At 52.7% G+C, this 22,190-nt stretch overlaps 1 protein-coding gene across 4 annotated transcripts in view; it reads right to left on the bottom strand.

Moving 5' to 3' along the window:
- The window catches only part of SLC25A42 (solute carrier family 25 member 42), a 48,938-nt gene that overhangs the window by 8,719 nt on the left and 18,029 nt on the right, over positions 1-22,190 (bottom strand). For all 4 annotated transcript variants that reach the window (XR_010153769.1, XR_010153768.1, XM_016935560.3 and 1 more), the window contains exons 2-3: positions 7,950-8,064; positions 2,265-2,370 (exon numbers count right to left, since the gene is read on the bottom strand). Coding sequence is in view for 2 of the 4 variants with exons in the window: in XM_016935560.3 (XP_016791049.1) it covers positions 2,265-2,370; positions 7,950-8,030 (187 nt within the window). In the remaining 2 variants the exon portion in view is untranslated. The remainder of the gene's footprint in view (positions 1-2,264; positions 2,371-7,949; positions 8,065-22,190) is intronic.

Here is a 22,190-nt window from a genome sequence, read left to right as displayed (position 1 = left end):
ATCACCTGAGGTCAGGAGTTCGAGACCAGCCTGGCCAACATGGTGAAACGCTGACTCTACTAAAAAAAAGTACAAAAAAATTAGCCAGGCATGGTGGCAGACTCCTGCAATCCCAGCTACTTGGGAGGCTAAGGCAGGAGAATCGCTTAAATCCAGGAGGTGGAGGTTGTGGTGAGCCGAGATCGCACCACTGCACTCCAGCCAGGGGGACAGAGAGAGACTCTGTCTCTAAATAAATAAATAAATAAATAAATAAATAAATAAGGCTGTCCCTTTCGAAGGCCTGCCAGCTCACTGGATGCCCATGCCAGCCAAGGAGGAAGCGGATATCCATGCCTCCACTTTACGGAGGAGGAAACTGGGACACAGGGAGGGTAGGGGATCGGCTCAAGGTGGTGGGAAGGGCCTGGCTCAAGCCTGCAGATTCTTCCCAAACAGCTGAGGGGCAGAGGGCCCGGGCCGTAACCATCTTGCTTCTGGGCCCTAGGCAGGAACTGGTAACTGTTTGAAGGGGGCAAAGGCCACCTCTTCAGAGGACCCTGTGACTAACCCTAGCGAGGGAGGGCGAGGGTTTCTGTTGAGGGTTTAATTTCTGTCCTCTGAAAAGCTATGTCTGAGTTCTAACCCCTAGTCTCCAAGTAGGTGACCTTATCTGAAAGCAGGGCCTTTGCAGATGTAATAGAGTTAAGGTAAGGTCATACTGGGTTAGGGTGGGCCCTAAATGCGAATTGGTGTCCTTATAAGAAGAGAAAACAGGCCGGGCGCGGTGACTCATGCCCATAATCCCAGCACTTTGGGAGGCCAAGGCGGGTGGATCACTTGAGGACAGGAATTCAAGACCAGCGGGGCCAACGTGGCGAAACCTGTCTCTACTAAAAATACAAAAAAATTAGCCAGGCGTGGTGGTGCGTGCCTGTTGTCCCAGCTACTCGGGAGGCTAAGGCAGGAAAATTGCTTGAACTGGGGAGATGGAGGTTGCACTGAGCCAAGATCACACCACTGAACTCCAGCCTGGGTGACAGAGCTAGGCTCTATCTCAAAAACAAACAAACAAACAAAAATAAATAAATAAAAGAGAGAGAGAGAAAACAGACACACACAGGGGAGAAGGCCACGTGATGACAGAGGCAGAAATTGGAGCCATGCGGCCACAAGCCAAGGAGAACCAGGAGCCCCCAGAAGCCGGAAGAAGCAAGGAAGGATCCTCCCCTAGAGCCTCTGGAGGGAACGCAGCCCTGCCCACACCTTCACTTCAGACTTCTGGCCCTGGGACTGTGAGAGAAGAAATTCCTGTTGTTTGAGGCCACCTGGTTTGTGGTGCTTTCTGACAGCAGCCCCAGGAAACTCGTACAGATTCGAAGTGGATTTTATTATTTATTTATTTATTTATTTATTTATTTATTTATTTTTGAGACAGAGTCTCTCTGTCACCCAGGCTGGAGTGCAATGGCGCGATCTTGGCTGACTGCAACCTCCGCCTCCCAGGTTCAAGCGATTCTCCTGACTCAGCCTCCAGAGTAGCTGGGATTGCAGGTGCCCGCCACCATGTCCAGCTAATTTTTGTATTTTTAGTAGAGGCGGGGTTTCACCATGTTGGCTAGGCTGCTCTCAAACTCCTGACCTCAAGTGATCTGCCTGCCTTGGCCTCCCAAAATGCTGGGATTACAGGCAAGAGCCACTGCGCCAGGGCCTCTGAGTGGATTTTAAAGAGGCATTAAAAAAACTCAATTGAGTGCAGTGGAGCACACCCATAGTCCCAGCTACTTGGGAGGCTTAGGCAGGAGGATCACTTGAGCCCAGGACTTTGAAGCCAGCCTGGGCAACAGAGAAAAACCTCATTTCTGGCCGGGGGCGGTGGCTCAAGTCTGTAATCCCAGCACTTTGGGAGGCCGAGGCGGGCGGATTACGAGGTCAGGAGATCAAGACCATCCTGTCTAACATGGTGAAACCCTGTCTCTACTAAAAATACAAAAAAATTGGCCGGGCATGGTGGCGCATGCCTGTAGTACCAGCTACTCGGGAGGCTGAGGCAGGAGAATGGCGTGAACCCGGGAGGCAGAGCTTGCGGTGAGCCAAGATTGCACCACTGCACTCCAGCCTGGGTGACAGAGCGAGACTCCGTCTCAAAAAAAAAAACAACAAAAAACCTTATTTCTAAAATAAATCTAAAAATAAAAGCCAATTTGAAGCATGGTTTGGGGGCCATGAAGGAGGAGGTGACCGCCTGGCAGCTTCTCTAGCACCTGGGGATGGCCAACACTTACCTTGGAAGATGATTTTGGTACGGTCCAGGGGAGCTACCGCTGTTTTGGCAAGGGCACCAGCCAGGGCCCCGGACAGCAGGGAGCTGAGCACTTGCCTGTGGTCACGCTGCAACAGAACATGTGATCAGAGGTCAGAGGGCAGGGGGGCGGCTCCGCAGAGGACCTTGCCCCAGAAGTGCCTTCCTTACACCCTCTGGGCCGGGGCCGAGGGATGTACCCCACCCTGAGTATGTTGGCCTTGCTTGGTTCTGGGTGATCTGTGGTGGGTCCACAGGCCACAGAGCCTACTAGGGACACAGTGAAAACCTCCCAAGATGACAGGTACCATCCACTTTGGAGGTGAGGTGTGCAGGTTTCACATTCTCAGAGACAGGCTCACAATAGGACTGGCCCACGTGCAAACTTCAGTTCCCTCCACAGCCTGTGTGCACCTGACTACGGCACTGTGGCATTGTAGGTACACAGGGACTGAAAACAGGCACCAGGGACCATTGGGGTCGGGAGGTTGGCAGTGGGTATCAGGCAAGCAGACCCTGACTCTGTGCCAGCGTGTCCCTTCCCACAACTTCCGATCAGGACTCCAGAGGTAGGCATCTATGACTCTTCATCCAGCCCAGTTGAGGGGGTGACAGTGACATTGATGATGGCTGCCAACCCGCGTTGACTGCTCCCATGCCAGCCTGAGAGCCATCGCTTTCTGGAGTCCTCTGGAGCTGCCCAAGTCCCCTGCTCCCCCACAGCCCTCCCTCCTTCCCTGGAAGGTCACGCCGCACAGCAGTGTGTCCGAGCCCTGTGGGATCCCACAGGCACCACCTGCCCATCAGGTTGGAGTTTCCATTTCCCCCGCTGACTCGGCCACGGGACTCTCACTGAGAAGTGGCAGAGAGCATTCTGGAAAGTTCTGGACGGGAGTTGCTCTGATTCCATTTCCCCAGTGGACTCGGCCATGGGACTCATTGAGAAGTAGGGGAGAGCATTCTTCTGCCTCAGCCTGCAATGCTTTGCTGTCTGAATGTAACGTGGAAGGGCAGGTTGTTCAGTGACTCCCAGGAATCTGCGAAGTCCCACCAGGCAAGGGCATCCTGAAGGGCCTGGAGCCCCACAGTGCAGGGTGGGGGTGTGTACAAGACCCTTCCTGTCCCCGTGGTGCCACTGGTCCACACAGAGAGCCAGATGCCAACAGAATCATCAGATGAAAGCAAATACAGCCACCCATCGGGAAGGTGCCGCGAGGAGGTGGCCCAGGGTTCTGTAAGAACTCTGGGTTGGTAGGTGAGAGGCTGAGCTTGAAGGATGAGGTGCAGGTCACTTTGGGGTGTGTGTCATAGTATTAGGTGGGGAGGAATGAATACTCAGAGGCTAGGGTGAAAAGGAGCAGGGGACCCTGGGGGACCACAAGGAGGGCAGATTTGCTGGCACAGGGAAAGGGAGGGGGCCCAGAGAAGAGAAAGGAGATGGGAAAGAGAGGTGGGTGCTAGATCCTACAAAGCCTGGCAAGGAGGCTGATCTTTGCCCAAATAAATGGGTTATTTTTATTTTTTTTTTGAGGCACAGTCTCGCTCTGTCGCCCAGGCTGGAACACAGTGGTGTGATCTCAGCTCACTGCAAACTTTGCCTCTCGGGTTCAAGCGATTCTCCTCCCTCAGCCTCCTGAGTAGCTGGAATTACAGGCAAGCACCACCACGCCTGGCTAATTTTTGTATTTTTAGTAGAAATGAGGTTTCGCCATGTTGGCCAGGCTGGTCTCGAATTCCTGGCCTCAAGTGATCTGCCTGCCTCGGCCTTCTGAAGTGCTGGGATTACAAGCATGAGACACCGCGCCCGGCCGAAGTGGGCCATTTTTAATATGACCAGAGTGGGGCTGGGCACTGTGGCTCATGCCTATAATCTCAGCACTTTGGGAGGCCGAGGCGGGCAGATCACGTGAGGTCAGGAGTTCGAGACCAGCGTGCCCAACATGGTGAAACCCCATCTCTACTAAAAATACGAAAATTAGCCGGGCATGGTGGTGGGTGCCTGTAATCCTAGTTACTCAGAAAACTGAGGCAGAAGAATCGCTTGAACCCAGGATACCAAGGTTGCAGTGAGCCGTGATTGCACCACTATTCTCCAGACAGGGTGACAGAGTGTCTGAAAAAATAAAAAATACAAATAAAAATGTGACCAGGGTAGAAGCGGCTCCTGCAGAAACCCAGGATAGATATGGTGGAGGCTGGAGATGGGGAAGGGATGTGGCGCACTACTCAGGTGTAACAGGCAACCGGAGTCGGACTGAGCATGGCTGCCCCCACCTCTGGAGTTTGCTCAGCTCAGTGTGTGGCTCGGGGTAAAGGGCTGGGCCTGAGTCTGTCCGCACACTTGGCCTGAATCCCGGCTCTGCCCGACTGAGCTCAGGCAGAGGGTGCCCTCTTTGGTCTCCCAGTCCTATCTTTGCAACGGCAAGGTGCCAGCTCTCAGACCCTCTCCCACATGTCCTGGGCTACCCAGCAGCCTTGCACCCCCAGTCTGGTTCCACAGAACACAGCCTCCTTTTCCTCAATGCTCCCAGGGTCCCCTCCACCAGCCCAGCCCTCCCTTCCTCAAAGGGACAGATTGCACAGCGATTTTGTTTCTGAGGCCAAACTTCGCCATGGAGTTTGATCTTCTCCTAGCTTCTCGGAGGCTGTCTTTGGGGACCTCTGCCTTTTCTGGGACATGCAGCCAGGTTGCAGACGTCTGGTTCCATGAGCTTTGAGAATTGCGGGCGCTTGTTGGTGGTCCCAGCAGCAGTCCAAGGCCTTACCAGCTTCAGGCCAGTTTCTTCTCTGAATCAGTCAGACCAGCTGCTCCCCTATGGAATGGGCCTCTGTGTGCAAATGGAATATTCCATGGAGAGTGCCTCCCTGCACCCTGCTGGAGACACAGAGTTCTTCCACCTCCTCCATTCGGTGGTTACCTCCTATCAGTTTGTCGTTTTGTTTGTTTTTTGAGACAGTCTCGCTCTGTCCACCAGGCTGGAGTGCGGTGGCGCAATTTTGGCTCACTGCAACCTCTGCTTCCTGGGTTCAAGTGGTTGTTTGTCCTGCCTCAGCCTTCCCAGTACCTGGGATTACAGCTGCGCGCCACCCTGCCTGGCTAATTTTTGTATTTTTAGCAGAGATGGGGTTTCTCCACGTTGCCCAGGCTGGTCTCGAACCCCTGAGGCTCAGGTGATCCGCCTGTCTCGGCCTCCCAGTGTTGGGATTACAGGCGAGAGCCAGCGGGCCCAGCCGAGGCTCTTAATGTTACAAAGCCAACTCTGTGTTGTTTTTCTGAGATAGGATCCCACTCTGCCACCAGGCTGGAGTGCAAGTGCATGATCATAGCTCACTGCAGCCATGACCTCTTGGGCTCAGGTGATCCTCCCACCTCAGCCTCCTCAGTAGCTGAGACCACAGATGTGTGCCACCACACCCAGCTAATTTTATTTTTTTGCAAAGACAAGGTCTTGCTATGTTACTCAGGCTGTTCTCAAACTCCTGGGTTCAAGCAATCCTCCCGTCTTGGCCTGCTAAAGTGCTGGGATCTCTGGTGTGAGTCACCATGCCTGGCCAATGCCAAATCTTAGTATCAGGAACACACGTCCATAAACTGCACCTCTCCAGGTAGCCACCAGTGGCACCTGGAGGACGTGTGTTGGGGCCAGTTCACATGCTCAGTGGAGGCTGCTGCCTCTGGCTGATACTTCCAGCTCCTCTCTAATGAACACAAACACCTTATTATCCAAAGAGCTGGGAGCAGGCATCACTGAGGGGTTGAAGTTTCAAGATCCATCACGTGGGGAGATCCTATGAAAGAAGGATTTGTCGGCCAGGCAGCTGACAAGAGAAAGTGGGCAATCCCAGATGGGATGCATGTTGGCCATAAACACCGTGGGAAGAGGCTCAGTATTTTTTTTTTTTTTTTTCTGAGACAGGGTCTCACTCTGTCGCCTAGGCTGGAGTGCAGTGGAGTGATCTCAGCTCACTGCAACCTCCACCTCCTGAGTTCAAGCAATTCTCCCACTTCAACCTTATGGGGAGCTGGGATTACAGGTGCGTGCCACCACGCCTGGCCGATTTTTGTATTTTTAGTAGAGACGGGGTTTCACCATGTTGGCCAGGCTGGTCTCGAACTCCTGACCTCAAGCAATCCTCCCACCTGGGCCTCCCAGAGTGCAGGGATTACAGGTGTGAGCCACCATCCCAGCCAAGGCTCAGCTTCTTAACCAAAGAAAAGAGACATTGCAGAGTGAGTCCCTCCCACCTTGGGGCTGGCCAGGCGGACCAAGAGCAATGTTGTTGGGGCCTGCCAGTACAGAGGAGAATGGGCATGCGTGTGTGATGCCCGGCAAGTGACCAGCACTGGCGCATTTCTGCGTGTGGTTCAGCAGCCACCGCTGCCTCAAGCTTGTCCACGTGGTGGGATCCACGTTGCAGACCCCCTCCTCTCCGGCATGCAGAGCAACAGCCATATCCAGGTGTTCTTCCAGCTCTGTTGGGACCTTCACTAAACTTCAAGGCACGTGCCTGCCCTGTGCCTCAGTCACCTGGTGGTGACCCCGGTGAATGAGTCCTCCCGCCCACCTGCTGCTCTGAGATGTCACCTGGAATCTGGGGAAAGGTCGGGAGGCCTGGAAGATGACGCCACCTCAGCCTTTGACCCCATGGACTTTGAAAACTGCCTGTGCGGTCGGCCTGAGTCAGGCCCTGGGAGTGCGATGATTTCTGCGTGGGGCTGGGTCGGTCTGTGTTTCAGGTTCAGCTGAGAGGACTTAGGGGCCAGTGGGGGTTCTGGTTTCTATGGTGAACAACAGGGCTGACCCAATTGCTTTGAGAGAATATCTTTTCTTCAGTGGAATTGTGGACTTAAGAGGTGAACTTGGAAATGCAGAGTAAAGACCAAGCATGCCCACCCCCTTTGGCTCTCTGCATTTGGCTCTTTTTTTTTTGTTTTTGAGACAGGGTTTCACCCTGTCGCTCAGGCTGGGGTGCAGTGGCACAATCTTGGCTCACTGCAACCTCTGCCTTCCAGGTTCAAGCGATTCAACTGCCTCAGCCTCCCAAGTAGCTGGGATTACAGGTGTGCACCACCACGCCTGGCTAATTTTTATATTTTTAGTAGAAACGGGGTTTCACCATGTTGCCCAGGCTGGTCTCAAACTCCTGGTCTCATATGATCCTCCCACCTCAGCATCCCAAAGTGCTGGGATTATAGGCATGAGCCACCATGCCTGGCCTTGGCTAATTCCTTAGTGTTCCAAAATCTGAGGGAGAAAAGGGGGCTCCAAGACATGTCTGATACCTCAGGCTTCCCACCCCACGCTGGCACTGGGTTAGGTTTTGGCCTCTTACCAGGTGGCTGGGCTGGTTGGATTCACATCACAAGTGGGGCTTTTGGTGGAATAGAGGGTGGCTGGCATCCTCCATCCCATGATGGAGTATTTGGGGCCGTGGGAGCAGAGAGGCTCCACCACTCCACCCTCAGCCCAGGTAGGAAGGGGTACCAACATGCACATCCTAGGTACAGGGTGATTTGTGATGGGCTGCATGGAGCACAGCAGAGGAATCCCTGAGCCTGTTTGGAGGGGGTGCAGAGGCTGGGAGGAGGAGGCAGGGAGCCTGGGAGGGGGGGTGGGGAGGCTGGGGCCCCAGGAGAACACCCATCCCAGGAGGCCGGGGTACTTGCCTTTGATGAGACGGACGAGGACAGGACAGCCTCAGCATCCTCATGCAATCGCACCGGGCCTTCCTTCACACCATTACCCATACCAGGCCTGCTCGGAATGGCAGGAGACTCGGTCCTGGAGGGGTAAGGGGAGGTGGTAAGATACGGCGAGATCCTGAGAGATGGTGGGTGTTCCACCAGCCTTTTCCTATCCCAGTTTCTGGCTCCCTGCGTGGGGAGGGATGCCCTCAACTGCATTCCGCAGCCACGGTCCTGTGTGTACTGCTTAATCATTTACAAAAGCCTTTCTTGTTGGTACTGGAATGTAATCCTCACAAACAGTCTGTTCTTTTTCCAAATCTGGTGCCCAGGGAGCAAACAGGCTCAGAGAAGTTAAGCAGCCAGCCAAGGTCACACAGCTACCAGCGGGTTGTGGGGCCAGCGTGGCCGAGGTGCTCAGTGCCAACACCACTGTCAGGCCAAACATCCAGTGGGCTTGTGTCAGCTTGGACCCGAGGGTCTCTGTCCACCAAAATACTTTATTTTTTATTTATTTATTTTTTTGAGACGGATTCTCACTCTGTCACCCAGGCTGGAGTGCAGTGGCACGATCTTGGCTCACTGCAACCTCCACCTCCTAGGTTTAAGCAGTTCTTGTGCTTCAGCCTCCCAAGTAGCTGGGACTACAGGCGCCCACTACCACACCCAGCTAATTTTTTATTTTTAGTAGAGATGGGGTTTCACCATGTTGGCCAGGCTAGTCTCGAACTCCTGACCTCAGGTGATCTGCCTGCCTTAGCCTCCCAAAGTGCTGGGATTACAGGCATGAGCCACCGCACCCGCCCTTTTTTTTTTTCCCCCACCCAGGCTCAAGTGCAGTAGAACAATCATAGCTCACTGCAGCCTCAAATTCCTGAGCCCAAGTGATCCTCCCACTTGGTCAGCTAAGGGTGTTTTTTTTTGTTTTTGTTTTTGCTTTGACAGAATCTCCCTCTGTAGCCCAGGCTGGAATGCAGTGGCATGATCTCGGTTCACTGCAGCCTCCGCCTTCCAGGTTCAAGTGATTCTTGTGCCTCAGCCTCTCAAGTACCTGGGATTACAGACGTTTACTACCAAACCCAGCTATTTTTTATTTTTTTATTTTTAGTAGAGCTAGGGTTTTGCCATGTTGGCCAGGCTGGTTTTGAATTCCTGGCCTCATGTGATCCTCCTGACGTGGCCTCCCAAAGTGCTGGGATTACAACCATGAGCCACCGCGTCCGACTGGGTTGGCTAATTTTTATTTTTCATTGTATATTTTGTAGAGACAGGGACTCACTATGTTGCCCAGGCTGGTCTGGAACTCCTGGGCTCAAGCGATCCTCTGGCCTTAGCCTCCCAAAATGCTGGGATTCCAGGCATGGCCACGGTGCCTGGTTAGTTCTCACGCTTTAAAATCATCCAGTAAATGAAAACGCATTACTGCAAAGTGAAGCAAAGGGTGCAGAGGCCCCAGAGCAGGCATCAGTGCCGGTGAGTGACGCTGTACAAAGTGCACTTGGGATTCTGCTACACCAGCCTCCACTGCTGACTCTCCTAGTGAACATGGACCCATGGGCACTGGCTCTGGGAGAAACACCTGCTTCAAAGATGGGGCCAGAGAGAAAGGATGAGCCTAGAGCACGTACGTGGAGGTGCCAGTCATGGAGGGCATGTTCAGAAACAGAAACCAAAGCAGATGGGTGTGGCGAGGGGGTCATGGGCACCCACCGAAAGAACCCTTGATGGCCAAAGCTGGAACAGTTTGAGTAGAAATGGAAAAAAACATAAAGCATCATGGATGAAAGCCTGAACTATAAAATAACCATGAGTCCATATAATATAAAGAAATGACAGAATAAGTAAGTACATGGTAGGGAAGAGACAAATCTCCCAGGCAAAGGATTCCCAAATAGCTCAGCAGCTCGGACCTCCAGGAGGGGCCATGCCTCCTGCCCTCAGGTGTGGCTGCGCTTAGCGGCTTCTTTCCAAAGAGTGCAGTCTGGAAAGGGGGCTGTCAGTGACTGCAGCACAGAAACCTGATGGATCCCAGCTGGGCTAGGTGATCCAGGACAACGCTGGCTGGGATAAGTCAGGTGGATGCATGTGCCTCTGATGGAGTGTGATGACTAGGATCTTCCTCCCCCAGATCCATCACCCCATCTGACCGTGAGAAAAACATCAGGCTGGGCGCAGTGGCTCACGCCTGTAATCCCAGCACTTTGGGAGGCTGAGGCGGGCAGATCACGAGCTCAGGAGTTTAAGACCAGCCTGGCCAACCTGGCAAAATCCCGTCTCTACTAAAAATACAAAAATTGGCCGGGCATGGTGGCAGGCGCCTGTAATCTCAGCTACTCAGGAGGCTGAGTCAGGAGAATCACTTGAACCCAGGAGGTGGAGGGTGCAGTGAGCCGAGATCACGCCACTGCATTCCAGCCTGGGTGACACAGCGAGACTCTGTCTCAAAAGAAAGAAAGGAAAAAACACCAGACACATCCCACCAGAGGGGCATTCTCCAGCAGCCCTGACCACTGCTCCCCAAAACTGTCACGGTCACCAAAAACAAAGAGCCTGAGAAACCGTCTCAGCCCAGAGGAGTCTAAGGAGATGTGAGGACTAAAGATCAGGTGGGATCCTTGGACAGAGAAAGGACATTCAGGAAAAATGGAAGAACGTGAATAAAGTGTGGAGCTCCATTAATATTAATACCATCTCAGCACTTGTTCATTAGTGAGGCAAATGCAGCACAGCACTGTGAGAGGTTATGCGTAAGGGACGCTAGATGTGTGCGGTGTCGGGGAACTTGGTACAGCCTTTGCAATTTTTCTGTAAATCTAAAACTGCTCTCAGCTGGGCGTGGTGGCACGCACCTGGAATCCCAGCACTTTGAGAGGCTGAGGTAGGAGGATCGCTTGAGCCCAGGAGTTTGAGACAAGCCTGGGCAACATAGTGAGACCCCATCTCTAGAGAAAAAAATTAGTTGGATGTGATGGCATGCACCTGTGGTCCCAGGTACTCGAGAGGCTGAGGTGAGAAGGTCACCTGAGCCCAAGAGGTTGAGGCTTCAATGAGCTGTGATTTCAGCAGTACACTCCAGCGCAGGTGACAGAGCAAGACTGGGTCTCAAAAAATAAAAATAAACTAAACTGCTTGCAAACAGACAGAAACCAGGTCCTAAAGACCTTTCCCAGCCGGTTGCTGGGGGTCGGCATCTTTCATCATCAGCCCATGGGATGCACTGCGTCTGTTTCACCCCGCCCCCCGCAACAATCAGCCATGTCTGACTACTGCCCAGCACCACCCCTGCCGCTACAGACCCTGGGGGCTGTCCTTGCACTTGGGCGCTTGGGTGAGAACGGCGCAGCCTCTCTACTCCTTGATTCCTAGAATCGAGGTGCTGGGTCAGGTGGCCTGGACATGTTCTGCAAAGTCACCTTCCCCAGAAAGGATTCAGCCATTTGCTATACCCCAACAGTGGGTGAGGTGCCCGAGGCCTGGGTCCTGGCCGAAGGGGGTCCCTCCCACCCTCCTGTGGGCTCTTGCTTTGAGCTCCTCAGGAGGTCACAGTCCTGTGAGGAACAGTCTCCCCAGAAGGGCATTGCGGCCTCAGACCCTCCCTTGGCTGCACCTGCCCAGCCTCTGTGAACAAGAAGAGCCACCAGACAGGGCTGCCTGCAGTGCCCATGGTACCATCCTTCACTGGATCACCTGCCCAGGGCCAGGGCTCAGCCTCGAGTGGCACCCACAGACATAGACAAAGTCACTGCACAACCTGGCCGGAACTACACAAGTGTGCTAGGCCCTGCAGGTGACAGAGCACTGAGGGCAGCTGGGGCTGGGGGACGTAACTGGAGGGGGTGGAACGATGGCCCCTGAAAGATACACCCTGCCCCCAGAACCTGTGAATGTGACGCTTTTAGGAAAAAGGGTCTGTGCAGATGTGATTAAGGCAAGATCTCTAGATGAGGGTTAGGGTGGGCCCTAAGTGCAATGACTGGTGTCCTTGTAAGAGACAGAGTAGGAGACACAGACACAGTGGGGAGGGTTGAGGATGAGGCCTGGAGCACGGTGGGCCACCACAGCCAGTGCATGATCCCACAGCACAAGAGCGGCCTGCTTCTGTTCCAGCTGCCTCCTCATCCCTTCGTGAGGCCAAGGAGGGAGTCCCAGCACCACCAGCACCCGCCACCCTCCCTGTCTCAAGAGGAAGAGGGCCCCAGGGCACCAATGCCTGCAACCATCAGAGACACAGGTTTTCATGACATTCTTTTTGTTGTTGCTGCTGTTTTATAGTCAGGGTCTTGCTCTGTTGCCCAGGCTTGGGTGCAGTGGCATAATCATAGCTCACTATAGCCTCGACCTCCTGGTCTCAAGTGATCCTCCCACCTCAGCCTCCTGAATAGCTGGGATTATAGGCTCATGCCACCAGACCTGGCTAAGTTTTTAATTTTCTGTAGAGACAGGGTCTTCTTATGTTGCCCAGGCTGGTCTTGAACTCCTGGGCTCAAGTGATCCTCCTGCCTCAGCCTCCCAAAGCGCTGGGATTCCAGGTGGGAGCCACCGCACCCGGCCATAACATTCTTCTGTTTCCACTGTACTTAATTTGTTTTTTCCCCATCACCTCCCATTTTGCAGAAATATTGAATTTATTTTTAAGGTAGTGATACAAACTACCCTTTATTTATTTTTATTTTATTTATTTTATTTTACTTTTGAGACAGAGTTTCATGCTTGTTGCCCAGGCTGGAGTGCAGTGGTGCAATCTTGGCTCACTGCAACCTCCACCTCTCGGGTTCAAGCGATTCTCCTGCCTCAACCTCCCGATTAGCTGGGATTATAGGCGCGCACCACCATGCCCGGCTAAGTTTTTGTATTTTTAGTAGAGACGGGGTTTCACCATGTTGGCCAGGCTGGTCTCAAACTCCTTACCTCAGGTGATCTGCCCGCGTTGGCCCCCTAAAGTGCTGGGATTACAGGCATGAGCCACCGCGCCCAGCCCAAACTACCTTTACATGAATTTAAATTAGAAAAGACACCCATGAAGTGAATTCTAGAACTGGGTAGGACAGACCGCAGAACTGGGGGAGGAGGTCCCTGAAGATTTCAGCAGAAACGGGCCCAAGAGTCACGCTTTTGTCTTTTGTCACAGCAGAAAGATGCTCCCTGTGTTCAGGAGTGAGCCGTGTTTGCTGCAGCTCAAGAAGGCAAAGGGAAAAGCCATGTGACATCCCGGACCCCGGGGACCACAGTGAGAACAAGGGATGGGGTTCGGGACATAATAGCCTAAAATATGACCTTGGCCTTTGAGAACACAGAAGCAGGAAGCACTGTTTCTTTTCCCTTCTCCCCAGAAGCAGGTCATGAGACCCTCAGGTGGGAGGTGCCTCCCCTGTACCTGGAGGAGGGAAACAGAAGATGCAGAGATGCCAAGAAGAACCTGAACAAACAGGCCTTGCTAAGTTCCCCCAAGGTTATTATCATTAAATCAGAAGCTTTTTGTTGTTGTTGTTGTTGTTGTTGTTGTTGTTGTTGTTGTTGTTGTTGTTTTGAGACGGGGTCTCACCCAGGCTGGTCTTGAACTCAAGTGATCCTCCCGCCTCAGCCTCCCAAAATGCTGGGATTACAGGTGTGTGCCACGGTGCCCAGCCAGAACAGACCCTTTTGTCCTGTAATCAGATTTGCCCATGACTCTAATCTTCATCAAACCTAACATAAACATACGCAGGTTTACCTGTTTTGGGGGGAGGTCTTTGTTTCCGTATAAAGGCTCCCAAGACACGTAAAACTTGTTTTAAATAAATTTGTCTGCTTTTATCTTGTTAATCTGTCTTTTGTTACAGGGGCCTCAGCCATGAACCTAAGATGAGTGAGAAAAAGATATTTTCCTCTTCTGCATGGGGCGGCCACTTGGGGTGGCACCTCTGCCCCTTAATGAGCAAGCAGACACCTGGCTGTGACTTTCAAGAAGGGGTGAAACTGACACGGGAGCTCCTAGACATCATTTGGGGGGTTGGGGGACAGACACGCTGGTTTTGCTTCAAAACCCAAACTTGGCCTTCTCAAAATGTAACTCACTCACAAGTTCAAAGATGATTTATATAAAATAGGATCTGCAGGCCAAGGTGGGACAGGACACTAGATTGGCCACTTGTCAAAGTTTTTGCCTAAGAAAACAATCTTTGGAAAGGGCCCAAGGAAAGCTCAGAAGGCAGACTCCTGCTCTCCCTCCAGGGACCCCCAGTGGAACAGACATTCCTGCTGAAATGCCTTACTCTTCTCAGCTCATTTGTTAGAGTTTAGAGGTGTTTTTTGTTTTTGTTTTTGTTTTTGTTTTTTGAGACGGAGTCTCGCTCTGTCACCCAGGCTGGAGTGCAATGGCGTGATCTCGGCTCACTGTAACCTCTGCCTCCCAGGTTCAAGTGATTCTCCTGCCTTGGCCTCATAAGTAGCTGGGATTACAGGCGTGCGCTGCCATGCGCAGCTAATTTTTGCATTTTTCTGTAGAGACGGGGTTTCACCATGTTGGGCAGGCTGGTCTCAATCTCCTGACCTCAGGTGATCCACCCTCCTTGGCCTCCCAAAGTGCTGGGATTACAGGTGTGAGCTACCACACCTGGCTGCCTGGAATCTGATTTTTATATATATAATTTATTATTATTATTATTATTATTATTTTGAGATGGAGTCTTGCTCTGTCACCCAGGCTGGAGTGCACTGCTGCGATCTCAGCTCACTGCAACCTCCACCTCCCGGGTTCAAGCAATTCTCCTGCCTCAGCCTCCTGAGTAGCTGGGATTACAGGCACGCACCACCATACCTGGCTAACTTTTTTGTACTTTTACTAGAGATGGGGTTTCACCATGTTGGTCAGGTTGGTCTTGAACTCCTGACCTCGTGATCTGCCCGCCTCAGCCTCCCAAAGTACTGGGATTATAGGCGTGAGGCCCCGCGCCCAGCCCTGGAATCTGTTTTAAAGTTCAACTGCACATTTGTCAAATTCAGAGTATAAGTTGAGCTCTCTCTAAAGGGTGCCACCATGCTTTGTTTCAGGAAGTACAGAAAGAACAGGTGCCCATTTGAATCAAAGTTGAGGATCACTGGCCAGGCGCAGTGGCTCACGCCTGTAATCCCAGCACTTTGGGCCAAGGAGGGCAGATCGCTTGAGGCCAGGAGTTCAAGAGCAGCTTGGGCAACATGGCAAACCACTGTTTCTACTAAAAATACAAAAATTAGCCAGGTGTGGTGGTGCCTGCCTGTAGTCCCAGCTACTTGAGAGGCCGAGGCAGAAGAATCGCTTGAACCCAGGAGGCAGAGGTTACAGTGAGCCAAGATCGTGCCACTGCACTCCATCCTGGGTGTCAGAAAGAGACGCTGTCTCAAAAAACAAAAGAAAACGAAAAAAAAAAAGGCCGGGCGCAGTGGCTCATGCCTGTAATCCAAGCATTTTGAGAGGCCAAAGCGGGGGGATCACAAGGTCAGGAGATCAAGACCATCTTGGCTAACATGGTGAAACCCTGTCTCTACTAAAAAATACAAAAAAAAAAAAAAAAACATTAGTCGGGTGTGGTAGCACATGCCTATAATCCCAGCTACTGAGGAGGCTGAGGCAGGAGAATTGCTTGAACCCAGGAGGCGGAGGTTGCGGTGAGCTGAGATTGCGCCATTGCACTCCAGCCTGGGTGACCAGAGTGAAACTCCATCTCGGGCCAGGTGCGGTGGCTCACACCTGTAATCCCAGCACTTTGGGAGGCCGAGGCAGGCAGATCACGAGGTCAGGAGATCGAGTCCATCCTGGCTAACACGTTGAAACCCCGTCTCTACTAAAAATACAAAAAAATTAGCCAGGCGTGGTGGCGGGCACCTGTAGTCCCAGCTACTCGGGAGGCTGAGGCAGGAGAATGGTGTGAACCCGGAAGGCGGAGCTTGCAGTGAGCCGTGATCACACCACTACGCTCCAGCCTGGGTGACAGAGTGAGACTTTGTCTCAAAAAAAAAAAAAAATTGAAGATCAGATTTATATACAGGGCTGGGGTGGGGTCTGGAACCGTTCCTTAGAAACTCCTGGTAAGAGGCAGAAGAGGTGCAGGACAATGGCCAATCCATACATGGCAACAAAACTGTGGCCCAAAACCTGTGCAGCAACCAGCTCCGGAAACCAACCACCAACCTCTGCAGCAATGCTCAGGACCTGGTCAGTGATTGCAGCTTCTCTAACACTGGCCCCCCTTCCAACTTAGGACCAACCAGAGAAAGCCAATTGTGCTTCCCTAAGCAACCCCACAGGACACCTGCTGTTAGCTGGCTGCCCTCAGCTTCCCCAGGCCAACAGCCTCCTGTGGGCTCACTTGAGCCTGCCCTTTTCCACTCCACAGCTCTCCCTCTCCCCTGCCTGCCTTGGAGCTTCGGCTGACTCCCTTGCAAACTCTGAATAAGCAGCCTGTGCTGCTCTCATTTGGATGGTCTTTGTTTTTCCAAGTAGCTCAATAAATGGGGGAGAAGAGACAGCACTTCCTTACAGTTGAATTTCAATTAATAAATGCAGATGGAATGATGGAAATAGAAAACACCATTAGGCAAAGGCTAGTATTAATTGTTGCCATCAAGAACCATGGGGACAGCTGGGCACGGTGGCTCACACCTGTAATCCCAGCACTTTGGGAGGCCGAAGTGGGTGGATCATTTGAGGTCAGGAGTTCAAGACCAGCCTGGCCAACATGGTGAAACCCCGTCTCTACTAAAAATACAAAAATCAGCTGGGTGTGGTGGTGTGCGTCTATAATCCCAGCTACTCGGGAGGCCGAGGCAGGAGAATCGCTTGAACCTGGGAGGTGGAGGTTGCTGTGAGCTGAGATCGTGCCACTGCGCTCCAGCCTGGGCGACAGAGCGAGACTCTGTCACAAACACACACCAAAAAGAGATCCTGACATCTGTGACAATTCAGATGAACTTAGAAGATACATGAATAACCAAATAAGCCAGGCACAGAAAGACAGATGCTGCATGATCTCATTTATATGTGGAATTAGAAAAAAAAATCAAATACATAGAAATAGAGTAAAATGGCAGTTACCAGGAGCAGGGGGAAATGGGAAGATTGTAGGTCAAATGGAACAGAGTTACAGTTACGGAAGGCAAGTATGCTAGAGATCTAATGGACAGCATGAGGACTATAGTTAATAACATTGTATCAATTACTGGTAACCTCACCCTCCCCACCCAGCGCACCCCCCCACACACACGGTAACTATATGGGATGATTTTTATATTAGTTTGTAGTTTGTTTGACTGCAGTAATCACTTCACTATATATGTATATCAAAGTAAATATATCAGAACATCACATTGTCCAACCTGGGCAACATGGAAAAGCCCCATCTCTACAAAAAATACAAAAATTAGCCAGGTGTGGTGGCATGTACCTGTAGTCCCAGCTACTCAGGAGGCTGAGGCAGGAGGATCATCTGAAACCAAGAAGTTGAGGTTACAGTGAGCTGAGATCGCACCACTGCACTCTAGCCTGGGTGAGAGTGCAAGACTATGTCTCAAAACGAAACAAAACAAAAAAAGCAAAACCCCCCAAAACCACACAACATGTTGTATACGTTAAATATAAACAATTTTAAAATGTTATTTCAAAAAAAATGGACTACCCTTAAATAAAACAAAACCATGGGCAGATGCTCCAATGAGTGGGTGAAAACAGGATGAGAAATAGAGTGTTTGCGTGGCCTCTGAGCATCTCCCCACAGGAAACTTAATAATTTCTCTGGACTGGGTGCAGTGGCTCATGCCTGTAATCCCAGCACTTTGGGATGCCGAGGCAGGTGGATCACCTGAGGTCAGGAGTTCGAGACCAGCCTGGGCAACATGGTGAAACCCTGTCTCTACTAAAAATACAAAAGTTAGCCAGGTATGGTGGTGCTCACCTGTAGTCCTAGCTACTCAGGAGGCTGAGGCAGGAGAAACGCTTGAACCTGGGAGGCAGACGTTGCAGTGATCATGCCACTGCACTCCAGCCTGGGTGACAGAGCGAGACTCTCCCTCATAAAGTGCTAAAACAAAGAAAGCCTGGAGAAAACCAGCAGCTTCTGGGGCATGCCAAGTCCAGGAAACACACGTTGGGTGTCTGTGGCTATAGAAGGACTGGCCGGGTGATCTGACTCCTCTCGGTCCAGGCCCTCCAGGGCACATGGTCCCAAGGGGTACTGTGGAGGGTGACTCTAAGCTAGCGTGGCTACACCCAGAGGCTCAGTGTTGAGGGGCAGGGAAGGGCGCTGGCAGCCCTGGTTTTCAGGGAACCCATTGCCCTTCTCAGCAGAGTGCACCCTGACCCTGGCTGGCCCCCTCCCCTCCCCTCTCCCCTCCTCTCCTCTTGCCTTCTCTCCTCTCTCCCCTCTCCCCTCCCCTCAGGGTGTCTGGGGCCATGCTCAGGCAAAGGCCTTCCTTCCTCCAGGGCCTGTTTCTGCCTCTGCATGTGGGGGTGAGAATGGGGTGAAGACACAGGCACCCATACAACACAATAGTGGCTATTGGCCGGGTGTGGTGGCTCACACCTGTAATCCTAACACTTTGGGAGGCCAAGGCCGGCCTCACCTGAAGTTCAAGACCAGCCTGAGCAAAATGGCGAAAGCCCATTTCTACTAAAAATACAAAAATTAGCTGGGCATGTGGTGAGCACCTGTAATCCCAGCTACTCGGGAGGCTGAGGCAGGAGAAGAGCTTGAACCTCGGAAGCAGAGGTTGCAGTGGGCTGAGATCGCGGCACTGCACTCCAGCCTGGGTGACAGAACGAGACTCCTTCTCCAAAAAAAAAAAAAAAAAAAGAAAAAATGTGGCTATTGTTCAGAGATCCCTTTGCCCCTGTGCTCTGGAATCCTCCCAGCCTTAACTGAGGAGTCTCAGTTCAGCTTCACAGCTGGGGAAGCTGAGGCAGTCTGAGTGCTTGCCTGAGGCCACAGCCACTGGCTGGTGGGGCCTAGCTGGGCTGAAGACAATGGTGACAATCACTGCCGCTAATGACTGGGGGCACCGTGGTTCCTCTTTACCCCTCATGGTGAGGTGCTGTTTCCCTACTCTGCAGATGAAACACAGGGAAGTTTGGCCAAGTCCAAGGACAGAGGGAACTCAGGCCCCACTGCAGGATCTGAAAGCCACAACCGGGTCCTTGTCCATGGAGCCTGGCCCCTAGGCAGCCCACAGCCACTGAGGTGAGTCTCAACACCATTTCATCAAGCACTCTAGAGGACCATGTACCCCCACCTTTTTTTTTTTTTTTGGAGATGGGGTCTCGCTATGTTGCCCAGGCTGATCTGGAACTCCTGGGCTCAAGTGATCCTCCTGCCTTACCTCACCTCCCCAGTAGCTGGGATTATGGGTGTGAACCACCTTGCCCTGCCCACGTGCCCTTACTCAAGACTTTGCTTAACCTAAAGGAACAGCCAGTTCCAGGGGCGTAGGAGGGCAACTTCCCCCAGGTGACCTGCACCTGGACCTCTTGGGTAAGGTGGGTTCAGCCAGGGGCCTCTGTCAAGTGGGTATTCCCCATTCCCTACTCTACTCTTTGGAAGCAGCCCAGTCTGATGGGATGGGGATGGGTTAAGCTCCACCTCCCGGAAGGGGGAGCATCGATGGATAGGACTTGGAATTATTCCACAGGGACGGCTGTCTCTCCTCCCCCATTTATTTTTTCAGTCATTGATTCCTATCTGTGTGGCCTTGTGGATATTCACTTTGCACTGTCCATTAAACCCAAATGCTCCATTACCCTCTGGGGATGTGATGCTATACATCCACCGCCATAGACAAAGAAGCAGGTTTGGGGAGGGAAGGTGGGTGGAGATTTCACTACGATGAAGAGGTTGCCCCAAAGACTCAGGTGGCTGGAGAAGCTGAACTGGATATACCTATGTCAGAGCATCTGTGGGCCCCAAACCTGACTATGCAGATGTAGAGGGGAGGTGGGGCCTGTGGTGGACGCTGGGTGGGAGATGGTGTGTGCAACACCCCAAAGGTGCCTGCCGGGGCACGCTGTGGTGGTGGGATGCAGGCAGGTATGTACAGGGTCCAGGCATGTTGCGGTGCTGGGGTATGGGCAGGTGTGTGCAGGGCCCTGGAGGTGCCTGCAGGGGCACACTGGGGTGGTGGGGTGCAGTCAGGTGTGTGCAGGGCCCTGGAGGTGCCTGCAGGGGCATGCTGGGGTGGTGGGGTGTGGGCAGGTGTGTGCAGGGCCCAGGAGGTGCCTGCAGGGGCATGCTGGGGTGGTGGGGTGTGGGCAGGTGTGTGCAGGGCCCAGGAGGTGCCTGCAGGGGCATGCTGGGGTGGTGGGGTGTGGGCAGGTGTGTGCAGGGCCCTGGAGATGCATTTAGAGGCAGTTGGGTGTCAGATGGTGTGTGCAGGGGCCAAGAGGTGCATGCTGGGGCAGTGGGGTATGCAGGAGTGAGGTACCCTTTCACTTTTTCTGGGGCTCTCTGCCCCTTGCCCAGGCTGTACCTCTGCTCTGCATCCTCACTGCTCCTGTGACTTCCCTCCATGACACTCGTTCACTGTGCTGGCCTGGCCTGGTGCCTGTGCAGTGAGTGCTGAGGGTTTGCCAATTCAGGCCTTCGCCCTTGAGGTAAGAGGAGCCCCAGAAGAGGCTGAATGACGCTGCTGGGCAGGGCGGGGGCAGGAGGCCAGAGAGCCGAGGCTGGAGATCCTGAAACCCTCTTGTCCTGACATTTGGGGTGACTTCCCTGGAAAGGGGAACCTTAAGGACCACCATAATGGGCTGCGTTAGACTCAATAATGGCACTCAAAGATGTCTGCATCCTAAACCCTAGACACCATGAATATGTGATCTTACATGACAAAAGGGACTTTTTAGATGTGATGAAGTTAAGGGTCTTGAGATGGGGGAGACTGTCCTGGATTATCTGGATGGCCCCAATGTAATCACCAGGGTCCCGATGTGGGGATGCAGGAGAGGCCAGGTGCAGTGGCTCACGCCTTGTAATCTCAGCACTTTGGGAGGTGGGAAGATCGCTTGAGGGCCAGGTGAGAGCAGCCTGGGTAACACAGTGAGATCCCATTTGTACAAAAATTTTAAAAATTAGCTGGGTGGCTCACACCTGTAATACCAGCACTTTGGGAGGCTGAGGCAGGTGGATCACCTGAGGTCAAGAGTTCATGACCATCCTGGCCAACATGGTGAAACCTCACCTCTCCTAAAAATACAAAAAAAATTAGCTGGGTGTGGTGGCACGCACCTGTAGTCCCAGCTACTCAGGGAGGCTGAGGCAGGAGAATCACTTGAACCCAGGAGGCAGAGGTTGCAGTGAGCTGAGATCGCCCCACTACACTCTAGCCTGGGTGACAGAGGGAGACTCCATCTCAACAACAACAACAACAACAAAATTAGCTGGGCTTGGTGGCACATACCTGTAGGAGGCCAAGATGGGAGGATGGCTTGAGCCCAGGAGTTGGAGGCTGCAATGAGGTGTGATCACACCACTGAACCCCAGCCTGGGTGACACAGCAAGACCTTGTCTCAAAAACAAAACAAAAAAAGGCCAAGATCAGTGGCTCATGCTTGTAATTCCAGCCCTTTGGGAGGCCAAGGCAGGTGGATCAATTGAGGTCAGGCATCGAGACCAGCCTGGTCGACATGGCAAAACCCTGTCTCTTTCAAAAAATACAAAAATTAGTCGGGTGTGGTGGCACATTCCTGTAGCCCCAGCTACTTGGGTGGCTGAGGCACGAGAATTGCCTGAACCCAGGAGGTGGAGGTTGCGCCACTGCACTCCAGCCTGCGTGACGGAGCAAGACTCTGTCAGGAAAGGAAAGGAAAAGGAAAAGGACCAGAACGAACAAAGATAGACGCAGGAGAACTGGAGATGTGAGTGCCCTCTGCTGCTGGCTTTAGAGGTGGAGGGAGAGGCCCTGGGGGATAGAAGCTGGGAAAGGCAAAGACACAGATTCTCTTCCTGAGCCTCCAGAAGAAACCCAGCCCTGCACTCCTATTTTAGACTCCTGATGACCAGAACCTAAAGATGACAGATGTGTTGCTTTACGCCTCCACATTTGTGGTGGTTATGGCGGCAAAAGGAAGTGGACACAGGCTGTCACAAGGGAAGAGGACCAACTGGGCCAGTGGCCAGGGGAGTGACGGGAGGTGGACGTCAGGCTGACGTCAAATAACCAGACACTAGAGCTGCCAGCCCTAGTGGGAGTGGTCCCAGGAGGCCAATCACTCCCATGACAACGTGT

This window comes from Pan troglodytes, chromosome 20, assembly GCF_028858775.2.
Source record: "Pan troglodytes isolate AG18354 chromosome 20, NHGRI_mPanTro3-v2.0_pri, whole genome shotgun sequence".
NCBI classification, from domain to species: Eukaryota; Metazoa; Chordata; class Mammalia; order Primates; family Hominidae; genus Pan; species Pan troglodytes.
This window is presented reverse-complemented; position numbering and strand designations above follow the sequence as displayed.